Source organism: Micropterus salmoides, unplaced genomic scaffold, assembly GCF_014851395.1.
Source record: "Micropterus salmoides isolate LMB-PRFRI ecotype aquatic unplaced genomic scaffold, ASM1485139v1 Ms_hic_scaffold_17, whole genome shotgun sequence".
NCBI classification, from domain to species: domain Eukaryota; kingdom Metazoa; phylum Chordata; class Actinopteri; order Centrarchiformes; family Centrarchidae; genus Micropterus; species Micropterus salmoides.
The window spans coordinates 8,083,908-8,105,283 of NW_024040817.1; the positions used below are offsets into that span (position 1 = coordinate 8,083,908).

The 21,376-nt window shown below is 38.7% G+C and overlaps 2 protein-coding genes across 2 annotated transcripts; both read right to left on the reverse strand.

Annotated features, from left to right (window-relative positions):
- Window positions 1-626: 626 nt before the first annotated feature.
- On the reverse strand, window positions 627-6,950 carry LOC119908005 (serine/threonine-protein kinase SBK2-like). The gene is made up of 5 exons (XM_038725737.1): window positions 6,620-6,950; window positions 4,049-4,193; window positions 3,757-3,959; window positions 3,232-3,393; window positions 627-2,459 (listed from the first exon to the last, which is right to left on the reverse strand). Exons 1-5 carry the CDS (start codon window positions 6,623-6,625, stop codon window positions 1,821-1,823), a joined length of 1,155 nt encoding a protein of 384 aa, XP_038581665.1. The 5' UTR covers window positions 6,626-6,950; the 3' UTR covers window positions 627-1,820.
- A 3,423-nt stretch (window positions 6,951-10,373) lies between these two features.
- Window positions 10,374-20,446, reverse strand: il11b (interleukin 11b). The gene is made up of 5 exons (XM_038724080.1): window positions 20,381-20,446; window positions 13,592-13,758; window positions 12,938-13,033; window positions 12,670-12,837; window positions 10,374-11,893 (listed from the first exon to the last, which is right to left on the reverse strand). The coding sequence occupies exons 1-5, from the start codon at window positions 20,385-20,387 to the stop codon at window positions 11,723-11,725; spliced, it is 609 nt and encodes a 202-aa protein (XP_038580008.1). The 5' UTR covers window positions 20,388-20,446; the 3' UTR covers window positions 10,374-11,722.
- Between the last annotated feature and the right edge of the window lie 930 nt (window positions 20,447-21,376).

The window sequence follows — 21,376 nt, forward strand, 5'->3', positions numbered from 1 at the left end:
TTATCTTTTAAATCTCTTTTCAGGAACTAAAATGAATAGCCTTATACTTTTAGCTTTACCAAGCATGTTGGAGTTTATCCAACTGATGTGATCTGATGTTTCACAAGCATATGTTTATTTAAGATAAGAAAGTGGATTTACAAGGTTGCATTTGGTAAAACATGACATCTGTATGATCCGTTTCTCCCTCTGTCCTTACATTTGTTGTGAGGAATTATTTTAAAAATAAGTGTTTGTCATTTTTGCAGAAACTGGCACTATATCCTGACAGTAGAACATGTGACAGATAATCTGTAAAAAGCAACACTTGTTTATGTTATAAGTGAAACAAGTAGGTATCCAGCTGATTGTACTGGCATTAGAGTTCAGTGTGTGACTTGGCAAGACAGTGAGGCTGAGGGGGTCACGGCACATACATGGCGTCGAAAGGTTGTATAGTGTCAAATTTACAACTGAGGATCTATTTTTAAAAACATCTGGGTAAGCTGTCCAGATGGTCCTCAATGTGTGTGTCTGTGTGTGTGTGTGGGCCTGTGATCTATTTGAATTGGCGTATAATCTTACAAGGACATTATTGAGATATGAGCATGCCAGGCCATGTTTTTTTAAGGTCAACATACTTAAAATCAGTTCGTAGATTCATTTATTTGCAGAGAATTGACAGATATGAGTTTTTATTATGTAAAGTAAAACCATTCATTGTGCTATTAAACTGCTTAAGTCACAAAAAAAGCCTATAACAATAATTTTATAAATTCTTTTACATTGTACACACTGTATTTTGTAACATTACATTTAATACATTTGATACAGAGTACATTTAGCATACAAAATAAGAGAAGACAAGATATATGCTACAGCAAAAGCAAACAGCTTAGGTGCTAACATGCTAAAATACAAAACTCTGCCATGTTAGCTAAAGGTTGCTAGCTGCCAGCTTCGTTTACAGTGCTACAAAAGTGCTACTAAATTATAGGTAGCATGGAAATATTTACTTCTGGTAAGTGTCTATGAATACATTTACATTTAGTTAATATTTCTTATTATTTGAAGCATTGAGTTGAGTTGAGTAAAAATTGTGTTGTGCTCCTTTCAGTCTGCTAGCAGACGTGTTTATGGCTACTGTAGTTTATGCAGTTCATAACCTATTACGATGTAAACACTCTAAAGTCTAGACCCAAATATAGATTCGGTGCGCTAAAGAGGGTATCTTTTACAAGTGCATGCTACCATTACAGCACTACTTATTACAAATAATCCCAAGAACTGCAGCTGTTACACCACTGACTTATCAAGTTATTTTTTAATCTGATATATAGAGTAAATGCTTGAGTAAATCTTATTTATTAATTAAAGACATTTGGTAAAATTAATTTACTTCCAAAAACAAATGAGAAAAAAACAGATATCCCATAAATCAAATGTTTTCATTTGACAGTGTCCTCTCGCATCGAACATTTAGTGTAGAGGCTTAGTCTCTCAGACTGCAACAATAATTTGTGTTGTTTATTAATGAAATATAATAATCTTATTAAGACGCACAGCGTAACATGTCAATCAAATACCTGTTATTGGTTCTAAGAGCTTTAAATTATGTCTTCAAATGTCTTTTTTTGTTAGTCCAAATTCCAATTAACAGTCACATAAAACAAAGAAAAATCACCAAGGCTTTCCAGTGTCCATAGCTTGTATCCATAATGGCTTTACTATAACTGTTTAACTATAAACTAAAAACAGTATTAGTCAGATTTAATAAATGTAAAAGTTGACCAGTATTTGCCTTATTATTCATCAGTATATAAATCAGATTACAAATCTCCCTATCGTTCTCCTCTTCCCTCCATCTCTTTCATGTTCCTGATTGCTCCTTTCCCTCTGCTCTTCTTCCTCTCCTCCTCCAGCCGCATCCTCTCCCTCTCCATCACCCAGTCCCCTCCGAGGTAACTCAGCATATCCTCAGGTCGTCCACGAAGCCGAGGCCTCGGGTCGAGGAGCGACTGGAAGAAGGAACAGGCCAGCGGGGTCAAACATGCAAACTGGGGCGCTGTGGGAGGACGTTCTTTCTGTTCAAGTTCTACCCCAATTAACTCAATGACATCCTGTGCGCTCTCACCCTGTGGCTCTGCCCACACGTCCAGTTTGTCATCAGGGCTTTTTGCTGTGTCACACCATTCCTGATATTTCAGGTATGAGTGGCAGTCTCTGGTTGTTTCAGCCCAGGGATGACTGCCGGTGAGCATGGCGTAGGTCAGGATCCCCAGCGCCCAGCTGTCCGTGCTAGGCTCCACAGACACCCAAACTCGTGCCTTCTTTTTCTTCTCACCATCCTCCTTAACACCATCATTCCCATCATTCATGCTTCTCCAGCTATCCTCATTTCCGCGAGCGATCTCGGCCTCAGGGGTGCAGTAGGGAGAGCTATACCAGACCTCCGGGACCCTGATGCCCCTGGCCTTCACCTGGTGTAGAAATTAAGTTATTTGTCAATTCTGTCTAACACAGAAACCTGTAAAATACAATAAACATTATGTAATGAAAAAAATAATCCTGTAAATTGACACATCTCAATCTTTACCTGCTTCCATGCTCATGGCATAGACCCTGTATTGTTTTGTTAGGAATACCGCGCATCAAAAGGTCCTCTAAATTAAATAACAAAATACACTGTTTATCCATACCCTTTAGATACATACTTTCAGACAGACAACATAATTTGTCTGTGCTTTCCAAAACTGCAACAAATCACTGCTGAAAATGAATCATGATACTAAAATGCTGTCGCTCACGTTTGGTTAGGCTTAGGCACAAAGGCAACTTGGTTAGGAAAAGATGATGGTTTGGGTTGTAATACGTACTGTTAGGGTTAGGGAATGAACATTGTCATTGTAAAGAAAAGTATGTGTGGGTGGGAACAAGAAACGGAAAGTGGTTGCTCAAAGAATTAAAGTCTGATGTTTTGTTGACCTGTTCATCCACCCAGACTTCCTCCCTTTGTGGACTAATGGACCCTCTATTACATCACCTGACTTCCTCTTTGCTCCAGTCATGATTACAAGGCCACTGGAGAGCTTTGTCACTTGGATGTAAATATCTGTCATTCTGTGGCAGTGGCTTAAATAACTAATGTTATCATTCTCCTTGGGAGGAGAGGCTTCATACATTGTTAGGCTTCTCAAAAATGTCACCATTTGACAGTTGAGTGGTACAGTACCATATGTATTTTACACTGACCATGCCAAAGTCTCCTAGTTTGACCCAGCGGCAGGCAGAGTCACACAGGAAGACGTTCTCTGGTTTGACGTCTCTGTGGACAAAACCAAGAGAGTGCAGGTGGGACAGAGCGCCACACAGCTGGGACACCACCCGCTGACAACAGTCCTCCTCCATACCGACCTGATGAGGAGAAGGAGAATGATGTGTGAGCTATACTGAAAGATCTGAAAGAAGTCTACCTAAATGAAAAGTAAATATATGTCAAAAAGTTACACATCATTTCTATTGCTTACGTTTTATGTTAAAGTGATTAGATGACTGCAAACCTTTATAGTCATGACTAAAAATTTTCTAGTAGCAGAAACTCTAGATCCAAGAAATCTAAGCATCTGTTATTCCTTAATCTGATGACAATCTGGTCATTACACTTTATTGCCCACTTTTGCAGAATGTGGTAAGATGACCACAAAAACATTGATTAATACAGCATGTGCTGTACTAGTCATAATAATGACTTAATAGCTCTGTTGAAATAGCTGTAACCTCAGGCAAGATGACATCATAGAGATCACCAAAGAGGCTTGCTTGCTGAGCAAAGACGTAGTGCAAAGGCGTGGAGTAGGCGATTCCTAGCGCTCTGGTCAGGGATGGGTGGGTACAGAACGACAGAGAGAGGTTATACTCCCTCAGGAAAGAGAAAAGAGAGGTGGACTCACGAGGGAAGAATTTCAGAGCCATTGGAGTACCTGGAAGATAAAAGGGAAAGTTAATGATTTATGTCTCTCTTTTTTATGTGTTGGAGCTATAATGAACAGGCGTTCGTATCCACCCTCACCTCTCTTCCTGTGTACAGCCAGCATGACTTTGCCATATGACCCTTCACCCAGGAGCTTTAGGACCTTGAAGTGCTCTGATGTGTCCATTGGTGTCAGAGACTGAGCCGTCAGATGGCACATTTCATCCAGGAGCTTTGTGGCAGCCTGGACACACACATACACAACAAAACCGTGACGTTAAATGTATTTTTTTAGAGCAGAAGTTAGATTATTGGCAAACCTGACACGTGAATGTGCTTTGTGCAGATTCCCAAGCCAACATATTACGTATTACTAAATTGTTTTCCCAATTACACTGTGGTGACAGACATAATTGCGGTCTGGATCAGAGGCAACATCGTTTGAGTGAATGAAGCGCCGCATTTATCTACCACACTGGAGCCAGTCAAGATGAATAAACACAACATTTTAGTGCTTCTTTTCAGAGTCGAGTCCCTTGTAGCTCTTTGGTGTGTAACACGACCAGTGCCGTGATGATTGTTGTCATGGTGAGGCTGGCATACCCTGATCCAAGGCTATAAACATGTCTGTTAATAGCTTCATGAAATCCTTTGACACACACACACACACACACACACACACACACACACACACACACTGGTCTTTGTTTTGTCTGATGAAACGTTGATGTTTCCACCACAGCTGGCACCCTTGGGCCCAGGCTGGGCTTTGGTGTCACCCTTACATCCAGACATGGGGCAGCTCATTACAGCTCATTAAAGAAAAACTCAGCCTCAGCTGTGAATGTGCCGTACACAGATACTCCCAGCTGAGGCTTCACTCACACCGACAATCACTACATTTTGGGCAGATTTTATGATTTGTCCAGTTAAAAACATAAAATTTAAGAAGTAAAACTAGGGGGCTGCCTGTTTTCAATGAAAGGCATGATTGATAAATGCAAGTACAGTTTAAATTCAATTAATAAGGATTTTCAAGAGCATCACACTGACAGAGATTTCCTTTATCTGCATCTACCATGTTTCATTAGAAAGATGCAATACGAAAAAATCATTTATGTACTACTTTGTGATTACCGGTAAAGAGAATCAAAATGTTCAATAGCCTATATTTCATATATAATAATAATAAATCATATATGTTGCAGTATCAGTCCAGCAAATATGGCAGTGTTATGCCATATGATCAGCATTGATGTGAATACAAATAGAGTGAGAGGTCTCAGTGGTTTGTGCCGTGCTCCAATTACTGAGCTATTTAGGCCTGTCTGAGACAAACACCCACTGTAAGATCAACATCGGGGGTTAACGGGGTATTCAGTGAGCAGCATAGCTGACGTGCTCAGAGTTGGTCGGGTTTAGACGAGTGTAAGAGGAGGTGACACCAATAGCCTCTCTGTGCGATGCCGGGCTGAACGCCCACTCTGACACACAAGATTGGACCTCTAATGACTGGTGTGTGTGTGTTTCAGAGATAAATGTCCTGAGGATGTCCTCTACATGGAAATGTATCTCTCTGGACTGCATAAGTGTGATGAATGACAACATGTTCAACATGTTCTGTCAATACGTGTGTGTGTGTGTGTGTGTGTGTGTGTGTGTGTGTGTGTGTGTGTGTGTGTGTGTGTTTGTATCAGTGTGTACTGGGACATACTTTTGCAAACAATATATAATCTATAAAATACATGCAGTAATCAATATTTGAGCTTGACAGGAAATCAGTCTGGTTTTCAGGTACATTCTTCATGCATTTAATAAAATATTTTACTATGTATTTTCAACAGGTTTCAGGAATATTAAACAATATCTTTGTGAATAAAACATCACCTGCAAAATGTTTACATTTATAATCAAATGTTTAAGAGTTCAAGTTGATGAGCTGATGCTAGATTAGACATCAAAGCCTCAATCTGAACATCAAGATATATTAAGAAAGATTCTTTTGAAGAATTACTTAGTCCACATATTCCAATTCAATTTTAATCATTCTACTGAATTTCAGCTGAGCTAGAGGAACTCACAACAAGTACTGTCATTTTGCAATTAGTCTGAAATGTTCTTTAAATGTGTTACAAATTTAAACATTTAACTTCTATAAGATTTTGACTTTATTATAGGTCACAAACACCCATTAATGAACTGTTATAAATGGGAAAGATATCATTTCTGTAATGAAATAGACAACAAAAGATCTAATGGGGAACTCAGTGTGGGTATCTGTAGTTTCTGATGACATGACATTTAACAGAATTTTACACTGCAAGAAATACATTTATGCCTTTAACATTGTTTGAAAATCTGCTTCACAACAATACTCCAAAGATATATATGACATTTTACTTCTAATAACAATTATCTGTTATTTAAATGGTCAGTTTACCCAACTTACGAAAATATTTATTTTCTCATAACAACAGCTTTCATCGCAACTATTTGTTTAATTTGAAATAGTTCCCATGAAAACTACTCGCAGAGATGCTCAATGCAGTGTGCACCACAAATTAAATTAAATTCACTTCCATTGTATTCAGGTGAGAAATTGAATGAATTTATGAAAACCTCAGTTGATTTCGGAGCAGTGAGGAAATCCCTACACCAGTTTTGACTTACTGTCATGTTGCAGCTGTAGTTCAGTTCAGCGTGGTTGAGCTTCAGTGAAAAATTTGCCCAACATAAATTTCCGTCCTGCTCTTCATTTAGCAGGTGCACCTCACAGGATATCCTTCACAGGTCTTCATCTGCAGTCTTCTTTCCACCTACAGCTCCAAATTGTGGGAGAGTCAGTCGGCTGCAGCGAGAGTGTGGTTTTAGTTTGCAGTCAATTGAGAAACTCTCCAAACTGTCCGTCGAGTTCACTGAAAGATGAAGTCTGCTGCTGCTGCAACTTTTATCCCAATGTCTGCCCACACTTCCACTCCTCCCCCTGTCCTCCCTCTGCTGCTGCTGCACTGCAGGGTGGATTATGTGCATGTCCGCATATGTGTGTACACGCTCTAGTACTTTTATCTTTGACCAGTTGGAGTTTTAGACCAAGTGTTCTGGAGCAAGACACTTAACCTCTAGTTGCTCCAGAGGCATGCAACTTCTGACATACAGTACACAGCAATGGATAAAAGCATCAACTAAAGGAGTAAATGTAAATGTAAATCATATGGGGTGATACTCGATGGCTTGATAACAGTTGAATCATGCATGCATGATATTAAAGAGGTCATATCCTTTATTGAGTTATATATCTATTTTGTGCATGTTTGCAAAGTGAAAAAGCTCAAAGTCGACCTCAAAGGCAGGGCCTATGTCCCATAGAAAACACATCTTGTTTGTACTCCGGCCTTTTCACTTTGATCCCTGTCACGTCCCAGCAAAATGAGTGTCATGATGCTCATCAAGTGGCTAGTCCGACACGCCCTCAAAAACACCAGTGGAATAACACACTGAGCTGCAGCACACAGTGACAAGATGTCCGCCTGCTGCCTCTCCTCTCCCTTCCAAACACTAGCTACCCTCCAGGCAGTCAATGGACATAAAGTTGTTACTGTGATGTAGAGAGTTAAAACTTTATGGATGAAAGATACATTTGTTCACTGTTCTGAAACTTTTGCTCCAGTCCATGTTGCCAAGCTGGTAAGGGGAATATATACACCTAAACCGAAGATGTGTTTACCGGCTTCTCATGACCTGCCCTACTCTGCCTCTGATTGGCTAGTAGTCCTTAACTTGGAATTGCGCATGTGCAACTCCCAAAAAAGATATACTGCAGCAATGTGCAGTATGAAAAAATTATGGTGTTTTCTGAAAATGAGCATGATATGACCTTGTCCTCGAACACGTCCTCATATGACAAAATAAGAAAATTAAATAATATGTAAGAACAAGTTTAACACGTGGTAAACATTCATTGTTTGGTTAGGTTTAGACAAGTTAAGGAAAAGAGTGTGATTTGGGTTAAAATAAGTACATTATGTAAGTCACGTGACATAATTGATTTAAGTCACGTGACATGATCTACAAAACAGTATTCAACTTAAAACATGTAAAGTTTTACGTTCTTTCACACGGTATTCAAACCTGTGTGAAATGCCTTACCTTACTTGACACATCCATCCACTCCACCGTCCTTACACAGACTTTGTTGCTCTTTATACTACGTCACCTGAATTATTTTGCCACGAGAGGTCGTAGCCTAACAAAAAACTTAAATATGGTTTGTAATAAGCTACTTAATCGACCTATGTGGTTGTTTTTCTGGTGAAGACGTGCTGTAAAATTTCACTGTATGGTTATTATTTACAGAACTTTGCAACATAATCTTGGTGCTGTGGTATGATAAAAATCCTTAAACAGCAGAAAATTTTTAGCTTGATACAAATTAAGACATGTACAGGACCAATCTCTCGCCAAAGTATATATTGTTGTAACCTTGCTGAGAGATGTACTGTATGATAGTTTCTTATCTGACATCCCTGTCAGCAGGATGACATTGTTTGTCTGTGCTTTCCAAAACTTTTCAGTTTCATAATGTGACAACACTATGGTTAGGTTTAGGGAAACATCATGGTTTGGGTTAAAAGACCAGCCTGCTACATTAAGGTTTGGTTACAATAATAAGAGCTTTGTTAAGGTTCAGGAACAATCGTGGTCATGGTTTAAAGAAATCAATGTTAAACTTTGAAGTTTTGTTTACCCGTCTCCGACCTCCTCCCCACATGGACTTTGCCACTCTATTACAACATCACCTATTTCCTCCTTTGCTTGTGATTTCTCCAGCAACTCAAGTGCTTGATGTGCTTTGATGTAAATATTATGTTGCTTTGGGGAACTTGCTGAATAAGTATGTAGTTACATTAGTTGGTGCTCCCGTCCCCTTTGCAGATGTGATTTTGTTTTCCCTGTCTCTGTCCAGAAAATATTTAGCTGTTGATCTGTCATTCTGCATATTTTCACATGTCACTCTCGTACAAACCATGTCTTTCTTTCTCCCCCTCTCTCTATTTTCAGCCAAAGGATTTTCCTCTAACACCCAGACCCCCTGTGGGTTTCAGATCCAGCTCTCAGCTGCTACCACTGACCGCACGTACAACTGCTGGATCACTCACACTTTTCCTGGAGGCCAGCACAGGGTAAGTCTGTCTGTGTATGAGATCATCTGTCTGTGGCCACATGTCATCACATTGACATTATGCAAGTCACTGTCAATTCAGGTCACTTATGGAGTTCACAGCTGAACAGCAGTGGTCTGTACATTCCCATGTGTGTCACCCAGCTTTGTGTGGACGCTTTTATCCTCAGTGCTTTACGATGCTTGCTTTTCAAGCAGCAGATGTGGAGTTCAGTAATACTGTAAAATTTGTTAGAATCAGATCTGCTGTGCAGGCACAGTTACTGGCATTAGTTCAGCTACTTCAACATCAGTGGAAATTTACAATAATCCCAACAAAACACTGTATGTCTGTATTTTCATTACTTTCCATTTGACATGACATTTGTTTTAAGTATTTAGTTTAGTTAAACTTCCAGGTAAACTATTACATTTAGTTGCCTCACTTTCAGGGCTCACTGTCACATTGTCACAGCTCACTAGGACACTAGAATAGAACAGAGACATTGTTAATGATGCAAGTCAAAATATCTGCTGTGAAAAAGGCCAACTGTGGCACCACATCACATTTTTGGAAGCAAGAAAACTTTTTTTTGTTTAGACTGGAGGACTAAGAAATTATTCATATTTTAATTAGAGGAAAGCCTCTCACTGCCCAAGTGTGCCTTTTAGCTCATCTACATTTAATAATAACTTTTTTGCCTTTCCCTCTGAGGTTCAGTTTAACCAATAAGATTATTTCCACATCCACCATCACTGAATGAGTGAATTATTGGTGCATTTATGTGTCGTTGGAATAATTGGAAAAATTATTTCCTGCCTGGAAAAATTTACGTGAATGCCCCCTGAAGTCGGAAAAACAACATCTGAAAGTCGAAGAAACGTTGCCAAGTTGTTGACGTCGTACTTGTAGATACATGGCAGACAACATGGTTGATTGTAAGAGAACACCATACTAAGCAAAATCATGCATATATATTTTTGCTAACATCTCATTTGTTATATGGTATTAGGTTATAACAGTTAGTTTGCTTGACCTGAATGTCTATGTGCTGTTGAAATGCTCTTATAACACTCATCCAACACATCTTTGTTGCGTCCGTGTTTTTTTTACACATTCCGACTGAAAAGCACATCAACACACCGAAGTCGAAGAACGACTTAATAACTGTTAATGTAAATGTTAACCAGTACACTCACACATCACAATGGAGCAGTCAGATCTCTGTTTCAAGTGTAAAACTTTATTAATTACTTCATATAAAGCGTACAAAAACAAAACATCCAAAATATATAAATAGTTCTGTAAAAGTCACTACAGTATGTCAATACTTTATTATTATTATTATTATTATTAAATACTACATAATTAATTACCCATAGAAAAAAGTGAGATGCCCGCATCTCAAACTATAATACAGTCTCATACATAATATAAAAAGCTCATAAATAGCATCCTAAATAGGTTAAAAAACAACAGTACAAAAATACGAAATATTCCACAACATTTTCTTGTCAATTAGCTCATTAAGAAGATTAACACTTAGCAGGCACTGTGAATGTAAACAATCTCAAAGGGAGTAAAGGTCTCAGGCAGGAGCATCTCTGCACAGTGCATCAGTCTTAAAAGGCTGCATGTAAAATGTGGCATGTACATATTTTCATCCATGCAATAAACATACATTCTGTGTTACTGCTGAATAGACATTAATGTGATGGCATACACAGAGTTGAAAACTTGTGTAAACAGAGCGCCAGAGCACCCATACAATACATCAAGAACTCAACCGCTCGCTACTTTTGTGTCCACCAGCTTCAGCTCTGTGATTATATGACATACAAAATTTTGTTTGATGTTAAACCCGTGTTCCCACATCACCCTGTGTAAACAAGACTACTGCCATACTAACAGCTCTGAGAGGCTGTATTTGGGTACAGTGGGGCTTTGAACTAAATGCTAACGTCAGCTTGCTCACATGCTCACAACAATAGCAGGTATGATATTTACTGTGTTCATCATCAATATTTCAGGTTAGCATGTAAAAAAGGCAAATTTTTGATAAGCAGCACAAATACAAAGTCTGACACTAATAGGAATGTCATTTGTTTTGCAGGTCTTGGTCATAATCTGGGTTGCTGGACTAATTGATATACTGGCCTGGTGGTGGTGGTATAGGTACTAAATTTCATGGCAATCCCCCAAACAGTTGTAGAGATATTTCACTCAAAACCACAAATCAACCTCATGATGGCACTCCAGGAAAAGTCAAGCAATCACCAAAATGATTGATCTTTAGGGGTACGTGAATGTCTGTACCAAATTTTGTGTTAATCCATTAAGTAGATGTTGAAATATTTCACTGGATAAGTGAGTAATTAAAACTTTTACCTGTGGGCCATAATTCTGAAAAAATTAGGTGGATCACTATTGTCACCATCAAAATGCAGTCGCTGGGCACTATGAATATCTGTACTGAACTTAATGGCAATCCATCCATATTAATATAATATAATATAATATATATATATATATATATATATTTATGCTGCTATATGGTAAAAACCATATATGTTAAAAGTGGTTTTGTGGTTGCCTATGTGCTGAGGGTGGAGTGTCAATATTTAGGGTGGCAGGATTTTTTCTGGAGAATCCTTAAAACTCTTTTTGACCAGTAACAAAAGACTTTTAACCGTTCAGAAATTTCAACAGAGAACTGGAGCACATCAAAGGCTGTGGCGATAACCGGGAGGGATGGAGACGGTGACTGAGGAACCTCTTCACTGATCTGAAGACAGAAAGAATGGTTAAGATTGAGAGGTGTAGGCAGCAGCTTGGAAGTCAAATCCTATCTCATTAATTTCCCTTTTACTGCACAATGGACCACCTGAGTAGAATGGGAAATTCACCCCTGGACGACAGGAATTAGCACTCCAGACACAGTTCAGTTACAGCAATTAGCTTACTTAGCTTATATACAAACTTTTTTGTCTTGGCTTTGTTCTTGTTTCTTTTCTTGTGTGTCTTTTTATATTCTCCTTACTCTCTCTGTGGGAAGGACAGAGAGAGTCTTCCACAAAGACCTAGTTTAACTGAAATAAATGATACTGAGCTGAACTAGATATCCATCCATCATGAACCGTTTATCCTGCATACAGGAGCCAATCCCAGCTGGACAGGTCGTCAGTCCATTGCAGGGCCACACATAGACAGACAACCACTCACACCCAAGTACAATTTGAGAGACACCAATTAACCTAGCCTGCATGTCTTTGGGTGGTGGGAGGAAGCTGCAACCAGGGTTTGAACCTGTCTGATGATGCCATTTTCAAGCACATTATTCATTTTCTAATTCAAATTGCTTTTATTGTTTCATGATATCTATAATTTTAATATCATATTTCCTTTTAAAATTTCCCATTTAACAACTAATATTTTGTACAAAAGTAAAAACTAATGTATTACCATTTGTCTTTTTATTTTAAAACATATTTTTTTATTTTTGTGTGAAATTGTCTTCCAAATCATCCATGTAAACAAATCAATCCATTCTGGTCTTCTCACCTGGTGAAGAGTTGTGTTAACGAGGTTGGAAAGCTGCAGGAGGTGAGTGCTGACGCCCTCAGCCGAGTGGGAGGACAAACTGAAGTTTTGTTTGCCTGTGTTCAGCCAGTCAACATGCAGTCTGAAGGACTGAGCGTGCACATACAGCTGGGAGAGTGACTCGTTCAACTGTAGGGACAAGATAGAATTTATCAATGTACTTGACATACACAAGCTCTCTACATTTAGAAAGTGTAATGAATAAATTCCTTGATTTTAGAAACTTTACCTTCAGTGAGCTGAAGTAGTCAGCAGAGTGTTGCATATGAGGAAGACCGTCAAGTTTATGTTCTACATTGTCTAAGTTTATGAGTTCTTCATCTGTCTGTTGGGAAAATGATGAGAAGTAAAGGTTACTTTACAAACATTTCCAAGATAAAAGTGGGATTTCAAAGACCTTTGGGAGAAAGCTTCCACCCTAAATCAGTCATTGAGATGAATACAGATTTGCATTAATAAAAATCTGTCAGTCTGTCTGTCTAAACTACGGCCTCTTATTTGGACCTTTAAGTACATATATAAACTATTTATAAATACTGTACATATTGTTAAATAATTTGGTTAATATAAAATTAGGCAACAAAACATTGATTAATATATTTAATTATTGTCTATTAATATTAGACAGTATTCCACAGTATCCACTGTTCATTGTAGGTGACATCATGATACATCAACTATTAAAAGATTTGATCTCCAACATAATGAAAGTGAAAGTTAAAACTATTTATTAACTAATTTTTTTTTTTTTAAACCCTGATGGGACATTTTAAGCCCATTGGTTTAGACATTAATGTGACATCTATAAACTGCACAATATATGATTGAAGAAATTTGTTTGGTTTGCAAGTCAGTCATATTGTTGTAGACAGTGACATCTCACCAAGTCATGGAGTTTATTGGATAAGTTTATCAGCCTGTCCACCTGATGGATCATTGATCCAAACGTGCCACAGCGGGGCAAACTTTTGGCGGGACGAGATGATGAATGGACAAACCGCTCAGCCAATAGCAGCAGGGGGAGAAGCCACAAGGTGGAGACGTGAATTACTGAAAAGACAAGAAAAGATAAAATAAGACTTTTAGTGTTTTGTGTATTTCTATGTGTCTTCTGAGGCTGCAATGTCTTGAGCTCCCATGGTCACCATAGTTCTAAGGTCTTTTATATAATTGGTAATGAGTCTGCAGTCTGTTTGCCTTCAACTTATAGCACCCTATTAAAGAGAATTACACAGCACTAGTACATTCAGCAGTAGTTGCTCACTGTGTTTACAGCTGCACCCACAACTACACAGATGGTCCCACAACAGGTGGCTACTGGGCTGCACTCGCTTTATAGCGGAGAGTGTAGCAACTCACATTTTTCCCCTCTCATTGACCCAGCCTGCTGTGCCTGAATCACTAAGAAAACCACAAAGCTGCGTGTGAAGTCATTTTTATCTCCAACCTTAATCTAAAAATCATGCACAAGTCACACATGATTAACCCAGAGGAAGCTGCTTTTGTGCATGATTCTGTCTTTAAATAGTGTAAATCATTTATCTGACATACTTGCCATAATTTTAAGTACCTGCCAGAGCAGTGATTACCATTTACCATTCATCCATAATACAAAGGCGCACATTCCCTATATGAACTGTTTTTTATTTCACATCGCTGTCAGTTTATTCTTGCATCGAATAAAAGTTGCATCCTGTCATGCAGACATGAACAGTCATTCAAAAAACCAGATAAGAGCAGCAGTGAAGGTTCAGACACCAAAATAGGTCAGACTGATTTACTGTTAGCGTATTCAGTGTTTACGTGTGTGAGTGTGAGAGTAGGATATAGATTTCTGCAGACTGATCGTTTGTATTTCTGGGAAACATATACCTTAATAGGTCAGTTAATCTATAGTAATTTTTCTTCTAAAGATGACCTGGATCAAAAGTTACAATGAGTCATGTTTGTATTTATATTTTCCTGGTAAGGGACTTATTGCGGTTATTATGTTAGTATGTTATGTTGATGTAAATTAATTTCCCAAACTGTCTGTTGTAAAAGTCCATAACAGGTAACCTTCCGACTCTGGTTCAACTTTATCATAACAACTGACATTATGGGTGGGTTCACTATCAGTTTTACCTCCAAATAAATCGGTTTAAATCATCTGGCTAAACTCTAGATAGTCTGATTGTTCATGTTTTTGGTTGTGTTGCAATTTCTCATGCCTCCTGATTGCAGCACTTACTTTGGTTAGTACAATGTTGTCATAACTGATAGAAATCAGTGACAAAACTATTAAAATAAGACCCAAATTGTCATAAACAAGAATTATGTATGACTTCGACTCGACAGATTGGGATTCTTATTATTAACACTCAACACTTGAAGTTGAAGTCTTTCCCCAAAGCTACATTAATTGATTTTATGGCCACTTGGCCAAACACAACACTGACATATTGCAGAACCACTTCATAAAGTTAAGTTGAATAAGTTAGCAAACTCTTGCAGACGTGGCAATGGGAGCAACGTTATTTTTCACTTCGAGTCAGGGTGGCAATGCACTTGGTATGAGAGACTAGGGTTCAATCCCCCACTGTGACCCATCCGCCATTGTATCCCTGAGCGAAAAACTTAACCCTAGTTGCTCAAGAGGCGTGCAACCTCCGACACATACAGCAATTGTAAGTCACTTTGGAAAAAAGTTTTAGCTAAATCAGTTGAGTTTCATGCCATCTGAATCTGCAACTTTCAGCTCTGGTTTGGTCTCCACCAGCTCCTGAGACAATATCTGCCTCTTTAGCTGTTAAATGTTCCACTATGTTCACCGGCTAGGTTCTAACTCTGTCTGTTTAGTGCTGAGCAGTTAGTGTACACTGGGTTTAAGGGAGTTTCCTGTGGCTACTGCTACTGCTTTAATGAGGTTAATGAAGCAGAAGTTGCAGGCCGTGAAACCAAATCAATGAGCCTTGAATGAATGGTGTTGAATGAATGTTTGAATATTTCACCCTGTGTTTAATAAATGCATGGAAGAGAATCATCAAGCTGTCATCTTTTGATTTTTTCCCAGCACTCCCTCAAATCTTCAGTGGTTTGTTTTGTCTTGGTCTCATAGGCTTTCTTCATCAATTATGATCTTTACTCAAGGACATAACACTTAGTTCATGTCTATAAATATCTCCGCTGGGCTTCAAAAATCCCATAACCCAGGGCAACAAAGAAATGAATTGTCCATCAGTGTTAGTTCAGGGATAAGGAATGATAGGTATGCTGTGGGGATTTTTTCCCCCCCGCCTGCTTTGGGCCTCCTGTTGGAAAAGGAGAAGGGAGCTGGCAGAGAGGTCTGACTCAGATTAATCTCTCTGTGGTGACATCACCAAGAAGACGCCTCAGGCTGCAATCTTAGGAGGGAAAACATCCGTGTTGTTATGGGTGTCTGACACAGTGCACTTTAAACAGTTTTACTGTCATTCAAACACTAACAGCAGTAACTACTTTCTGTTTTTTATTAAGGTCAAAGGTCACTGTGAAAAAAATCCAGTCCACCGAGCTGTTTCTGGTACCAAAAAGGAAATAATCTGTTTGACATTGTTTCTGTTTTTCATCCTCCTTTTTTTTGGACACAATTGTTGATGTTATATATATTTTTTATTTTATTTGTAAATGCGTTTTAATTGTGACTTGAAAATTGCTAGTTTACAGTTGATATTGTGTATTATTATCATAAGTCTCAGAAAGGTGTTACAGTTGAGTTGATTTGTATTGAAACAAATCAACATAGAGTACACTACTTCACTACATCTTTTACATCATCCTTTCAGCAGATTTGTTGCCGGTCTTCCAAGTTTAACCAGCATGTTGGACTTAAACCATGTAAGTTCATTTTGGGGGATATTAGAAGCATAACAACAAAATAATAACAAAAAAAGCCAACTGGCTTTTTCAAGAACTTTTAACTTTTGTCTCACGGTCTTCATGAGCGGATTGAGGGTGGTCGGCTTGCTAGCTACTTTATTCTGGAGCTTTTAACAGCATCTCACGGTCTTCAACAGGAGTTTGAGCCACAAAACCCACATGTTGATCAGGGCGGCACCTCGTGATCGTAAAGCTCAGTAGAAAGTTAAGACGTAGGTATTGACTCAGAATTACATTATTTGGTCAAACTTTGACCTGGTTTGTTGTGAATTTTCAGCAAAGAAATGGCATGAGAGCTGCCTCTGACATAATCTACCCTAGAAGTGATGGATTAAAAGCTCGTTCTCTGTCAGTGTTTCCAGAACCATACACCTTAAAATCAGACCACAGTCTTGGCAGGAAGTCTGTACACGGATGGTAAACATTGGTGCTTTTGTCAAACCTTTTTGATGAACAAGAGACAAATAAATTGTGTTTCTTGTGATTGCTGCACACAACACTTGGTGTGTTTTACGAACTGAGGGCATTTAATGTCAACAAATAGCATTAGAAAATGTGTTTGCACTAACAGTAACTTAATACAGTGTGACAGTTTAATAGAAAGTGAAAAGAAAGGTTATTTTTGTTTGAGTTGTAGGTTTTCCCTGTTCAGGGTCATATGACAGCTGCAGCCTATCCCAGCGTTAAATGGGATGGAAAACAGGAAACGTGAACAGCTACAAAATCATCTTTTTTTTCACTAATTCAAAATCCTGTCTGAATCTTATTCCAAGACCTGGGATATGTCACTGTGTTGCCTGAAAAGACAATCATCTCAAAGAAAAACAAGTGCACTCACAGCTTTCTGCCAATAACCCCATTAACAGTCTTCAGAAGAGTCAGCTAAGGATACAAACAGGACAGTTGTAATACCTTCACAAGGCTATTGGAAATTTACTGAATAAGACATCAGCAAAAACCCTCTGTCATACTAAAAAACATCCCCCGGCAGTGTAGTGTACAGTCATGCATTTGGCAGAGTAAAGAGCTGTGACAGCATTACTGCTCAGAGCAGAACTGCTTGAGAAGCAGAGTGAATTGGCCGTCTTTGATGTATTTGGCCAGTCATTTAGTCAGCACCCGCTCGCTCAACGCACGAAACATCAACACACGCATGCAGCATCTCACATACTTACACACTTTCACAGTTTCATGTCTCGCTTGTCAAATGCTACCCAGAAACACTGGAGCTTTCTGTGTTTTCTCTCTGACGCCATGAATGCCTCATTTCCTCAGCTGGACCTTTTACTCTCAAGAACTTCTAATGAACTTCTGAACAGAAGTGAATGGCGTCTGGCAGGAAGTGCCCTGCACATGCCCTATAAACATCTTCCAAAACAAACAGACAAGCTGACCAAGAAACTGTTTACTCTCAATGAGCTGGCAAACCACTAGTGTAATGTTGGATTTTAAACATAGTATTTCAAGATCATTGTGATGAGGACTCACCACAACATCTTTATATACATTAATCAATTCAAGACCATTGAGATAAACTTAAAACTGCACTACTATATATTTTAATCCAACAGAGTGTGAAAGGTGACACTTGACAGAAATTATCACATGACTCTGTAGGTCCCTTATAAGCTTTTTTGTGTCATTTAGGTTTTACAGCTGTTTTTGCGCACTCTTACTGCTATACAAAGTGTTGCAGTGGCAGGAAAAAGCAGCAAGAAAAAGCTCTAAAACCCACTGAATGCCACCTTGCCTATTGCACCAAGCAGCAGACAGATGTAGTTAGCAACCACCCGGTGAACATAGTGGATCATTTAGCAGCTAAACAAGCAGATATTTCTCTCAGGAGTTGGTAGAGACCAAAAACAGAGCTAAAAGAAGAGTGAATTTTGGACCGTCACCAAATGGCCAGATACATGACTCCAAATGAATACTAATGTTGCTCTGTTGAGGTGTAAATACGCAACTACTTGCTAACATGTTTGCAACAGCAGCACTACAATGTGATAATATGTCAGTGCTGTTTCCCAAGCTTTGTCTGAGGGGAGGCCCTGTATTAGATCATCAGGGTCACGTTTTGACATGTTGGCAAGGATATTAGCAAGTATGTAACTGCATATACTTTTAAATAACTCCAGTTTTAAATTACATTACCATCACATAGAAATGCACTATGGTTGCATGCACTCTCATGAAAACTGTTGATGTGCTCAGAAATGCTTTAAATCCAAACTGTTCAGAGGGAAATTAAACTTCTTAATCCAGTAAATGACTAGATGGATTTCACAACCTCCACCGTGGCTAATTGTTTAGTTTCTGAGGTTTATCTTCAGACATGTGATTTCTAAGTTTTGTGTCAGCTAATTCTTCAACACTGCAACTTTGCTAAAGTGATAAATCACAAAACTGTTTGTGATTTTCATTTCTGTAGCAAACTTAATTGAAACAAACAGCTCCCTAGAATTAAGGAAATTAACCTAAACTCATCTGGCCTGTGGGTCATTATGATAACATCAGATTTGCAACATCTATTTAATAAGGTGTGACTTTTCTGTCATGCTGTGGGAATGTAAACTGCCATGTGCAGTTTCACATGACGCAGTATCTTATTTCCTTATGTGTCAAGCTTGACATAGACAGTGTGACATTAACAGGTTGTAACTTTGAGAATGGTGGTCTGTTTTTTTTTTGTTGCAGTACCACAGTTGGCCACACGGGACAAGCTTGCGTCAACACTGGCTACATCTCTTGATACATCCATGATCAATGCCCATGCAGTGAGTGTGCAAATTACGTTACAGTAAATGCACTGATGATGTGCAATGATGTCATCACTGTCTGCCTAACTGACTCACGTGTTTCATCTCTCTCTGACAAAGACACACACTTGGTGTTTACCAGTCTTGGTTGTCTAAGTAATAAGCTAGTGTTCGACTAGCTGTCTTGAAAAGCGTGCAAAGTCAAGCAAAACAACATCAGCGTCATAACGACTGGGGGTGTGACATCAACATCCACACTTTCGCCCTTCAGGGAAAACACAGCCCACCCTCACTGCAGTGACACACAAGGTTCCAGCTTCACTTTCATATATAAAACTGTGTTCACACACACAAATATTCATTTGGCCCCTCCCAGTCACCATGTCCATGTCACAAATTATACCATGTCTTCTCCAAGTCACAGCAAGATTTTATGACTAGGACCTCCTAATCTGATCACAAAAGACAAACATTTTGTGTTGTCTTATCCAGGCATGACACTACATGCATGTTTTCATACTTGCATGAGTATTAACTTTTAATATGAGAATATTGCATCAATGAAGATTAAATAGTATATCTGTTAATATTCAACAAATATGTTTTACCGTTTAACTACAATAAGTCTAATGCTCTTTGACACAATCGCATTGCCGACTAGTTCCAACTCCTCAGGGAAACCTTTAACACACACAGACACACACACATACCAGGCAATCACACCCCAACCTGACAACAACAGTGCATTGTTTGTGAAAGTCAATCACTTTTCAGCTCCTTCAATTGCAGCTAATATTGTGTTTCAGCCACAAATGTTTTACAGTTACTCAGTAATTCACTCACTCATTTACTCATTGGTTGTCTCACCCACAGACTCTCTCTCTCTCAAACTCACTCAGGCTAAAAGTAAAAGTAAAGACCACGTGCAGTTAAGCCCCCTTACTCCCCACAAACACACACAGTCACTCATTTATGCACACACTTCACTCACTCTCTGAAAGTAGCATAAACAAACTTACATTTCATCTTTCTGCTCCTGCTGTAGTAAACAAACTTCTCTCTGAGTCCAGTGTGTGTACTGTAAGTGTATGTGTTTGTGTGTGGACTAAATGTAAAAGTTCCCTTTTATAGCATAGAGTATGACACATCACCTGAGTCATCAGCCATCGTCGCCATTGAAGCATCATGCCCACGCAGGACTACCCCCCCCCCCCTAATCCCACTCATCTGAAAAAGCGTCTTTGTTTATTGAGGTGATTCTGAATGAAGTAAATCATAAAAAAATGTAATAGAAGATTCAGAAAATACCAAATTGAGCAATTCTCCTCTCTCCTTCCTCCTTTCCTCTTGCTGTAGCCTTGTGTCATCACCTCACTTTTGTCTTTTGTTTAACCAAATTTAGTTTAGTTTAGTTTAAGTTAGTATCCTGTCTCTAGTTCACATGCAATCTTAATGCCAGAAAGTAAATAAAGTTAAGACTCAATTTTTTTCTTATGTATGTATTTTTTGCTAATTTGCACAAAGAGATAAAAACCCAACAGAAATTGTTAAACTGACTGGAGAAAAGTCAAGCGTGCAAAAAGAGTGACGACATCCCAACAGCACAGTCCATTAATAATAAATGCATAAAAGATAATAAACTAAAGTAAACAAAGCCCCCTTCCCTTCTTTCAGAATGAGGCGAAATATTTTAAGCCACCATAAATATGTTCTTGGCTAGCAGCTGCTCCCAGTTACAAGCCTGTGGTGTGGCTTCCTGCCAGTAATAAAGTTAATAAAACCAACTCAAAGAGAAGGATATTTGCTGGTTTAATAGCACGTCACTCACTTTCGTTTTTCACACTCTTACTTAGTATTAGAAAGAACAGTGTTTTAAACATCCTGGCTAGACAACATCCTCACCAAAGAGAGAAATTTCATAAACAGGCTTAATCCTTTTACTTAATACTTTTTTTAAATGATGCAGAATTTTCAGGATCATCAGTTCCCCTCAGTGAAATTCATCTCTGTTGCAA

What these genes read in the sequence shown, in the direction of transcription:
- LOC119908005 (XM_038725737.1), bottom strand. An exon ending in GGCTGTACACAGGAAGAGAG is followed by an intron (nt 3,960 to 4,048) that starts GTGAGGGTGGAT and finishes TTTATCTTCCAG; the next exon opens with GTACTCCAATGGCTCTGAAA. An exon ending in ATGATGTCATCTTGCCTGAG is followed by an intron (nt 3,394 to 3,756) that starts GTTACAGCTATT and finishes TCTCCTCATCAG; the next exon opens with GTCGGTATGGAGGAGGACTG.
- il11b (XM_038724080.1), bottom strand. An exon ending in CCAATAAACTCCATGACTTG is followed by an intron (nt 13,034 to 13,591) that starts GTGAGATGTCAC and finishes TTTTCCCAACAG; the next exon opens with ACAGATGAAGAACTCATAAA. An exon ending in ACTACTTCAGCTCACTGAAG is followed by an intron (nt 12,838 to 12,937) that starts GTAAAGTTTCTA and finishes TTGTCCCTACAG; the next exon opens with TTGAACGAGTCACTCTCCCA.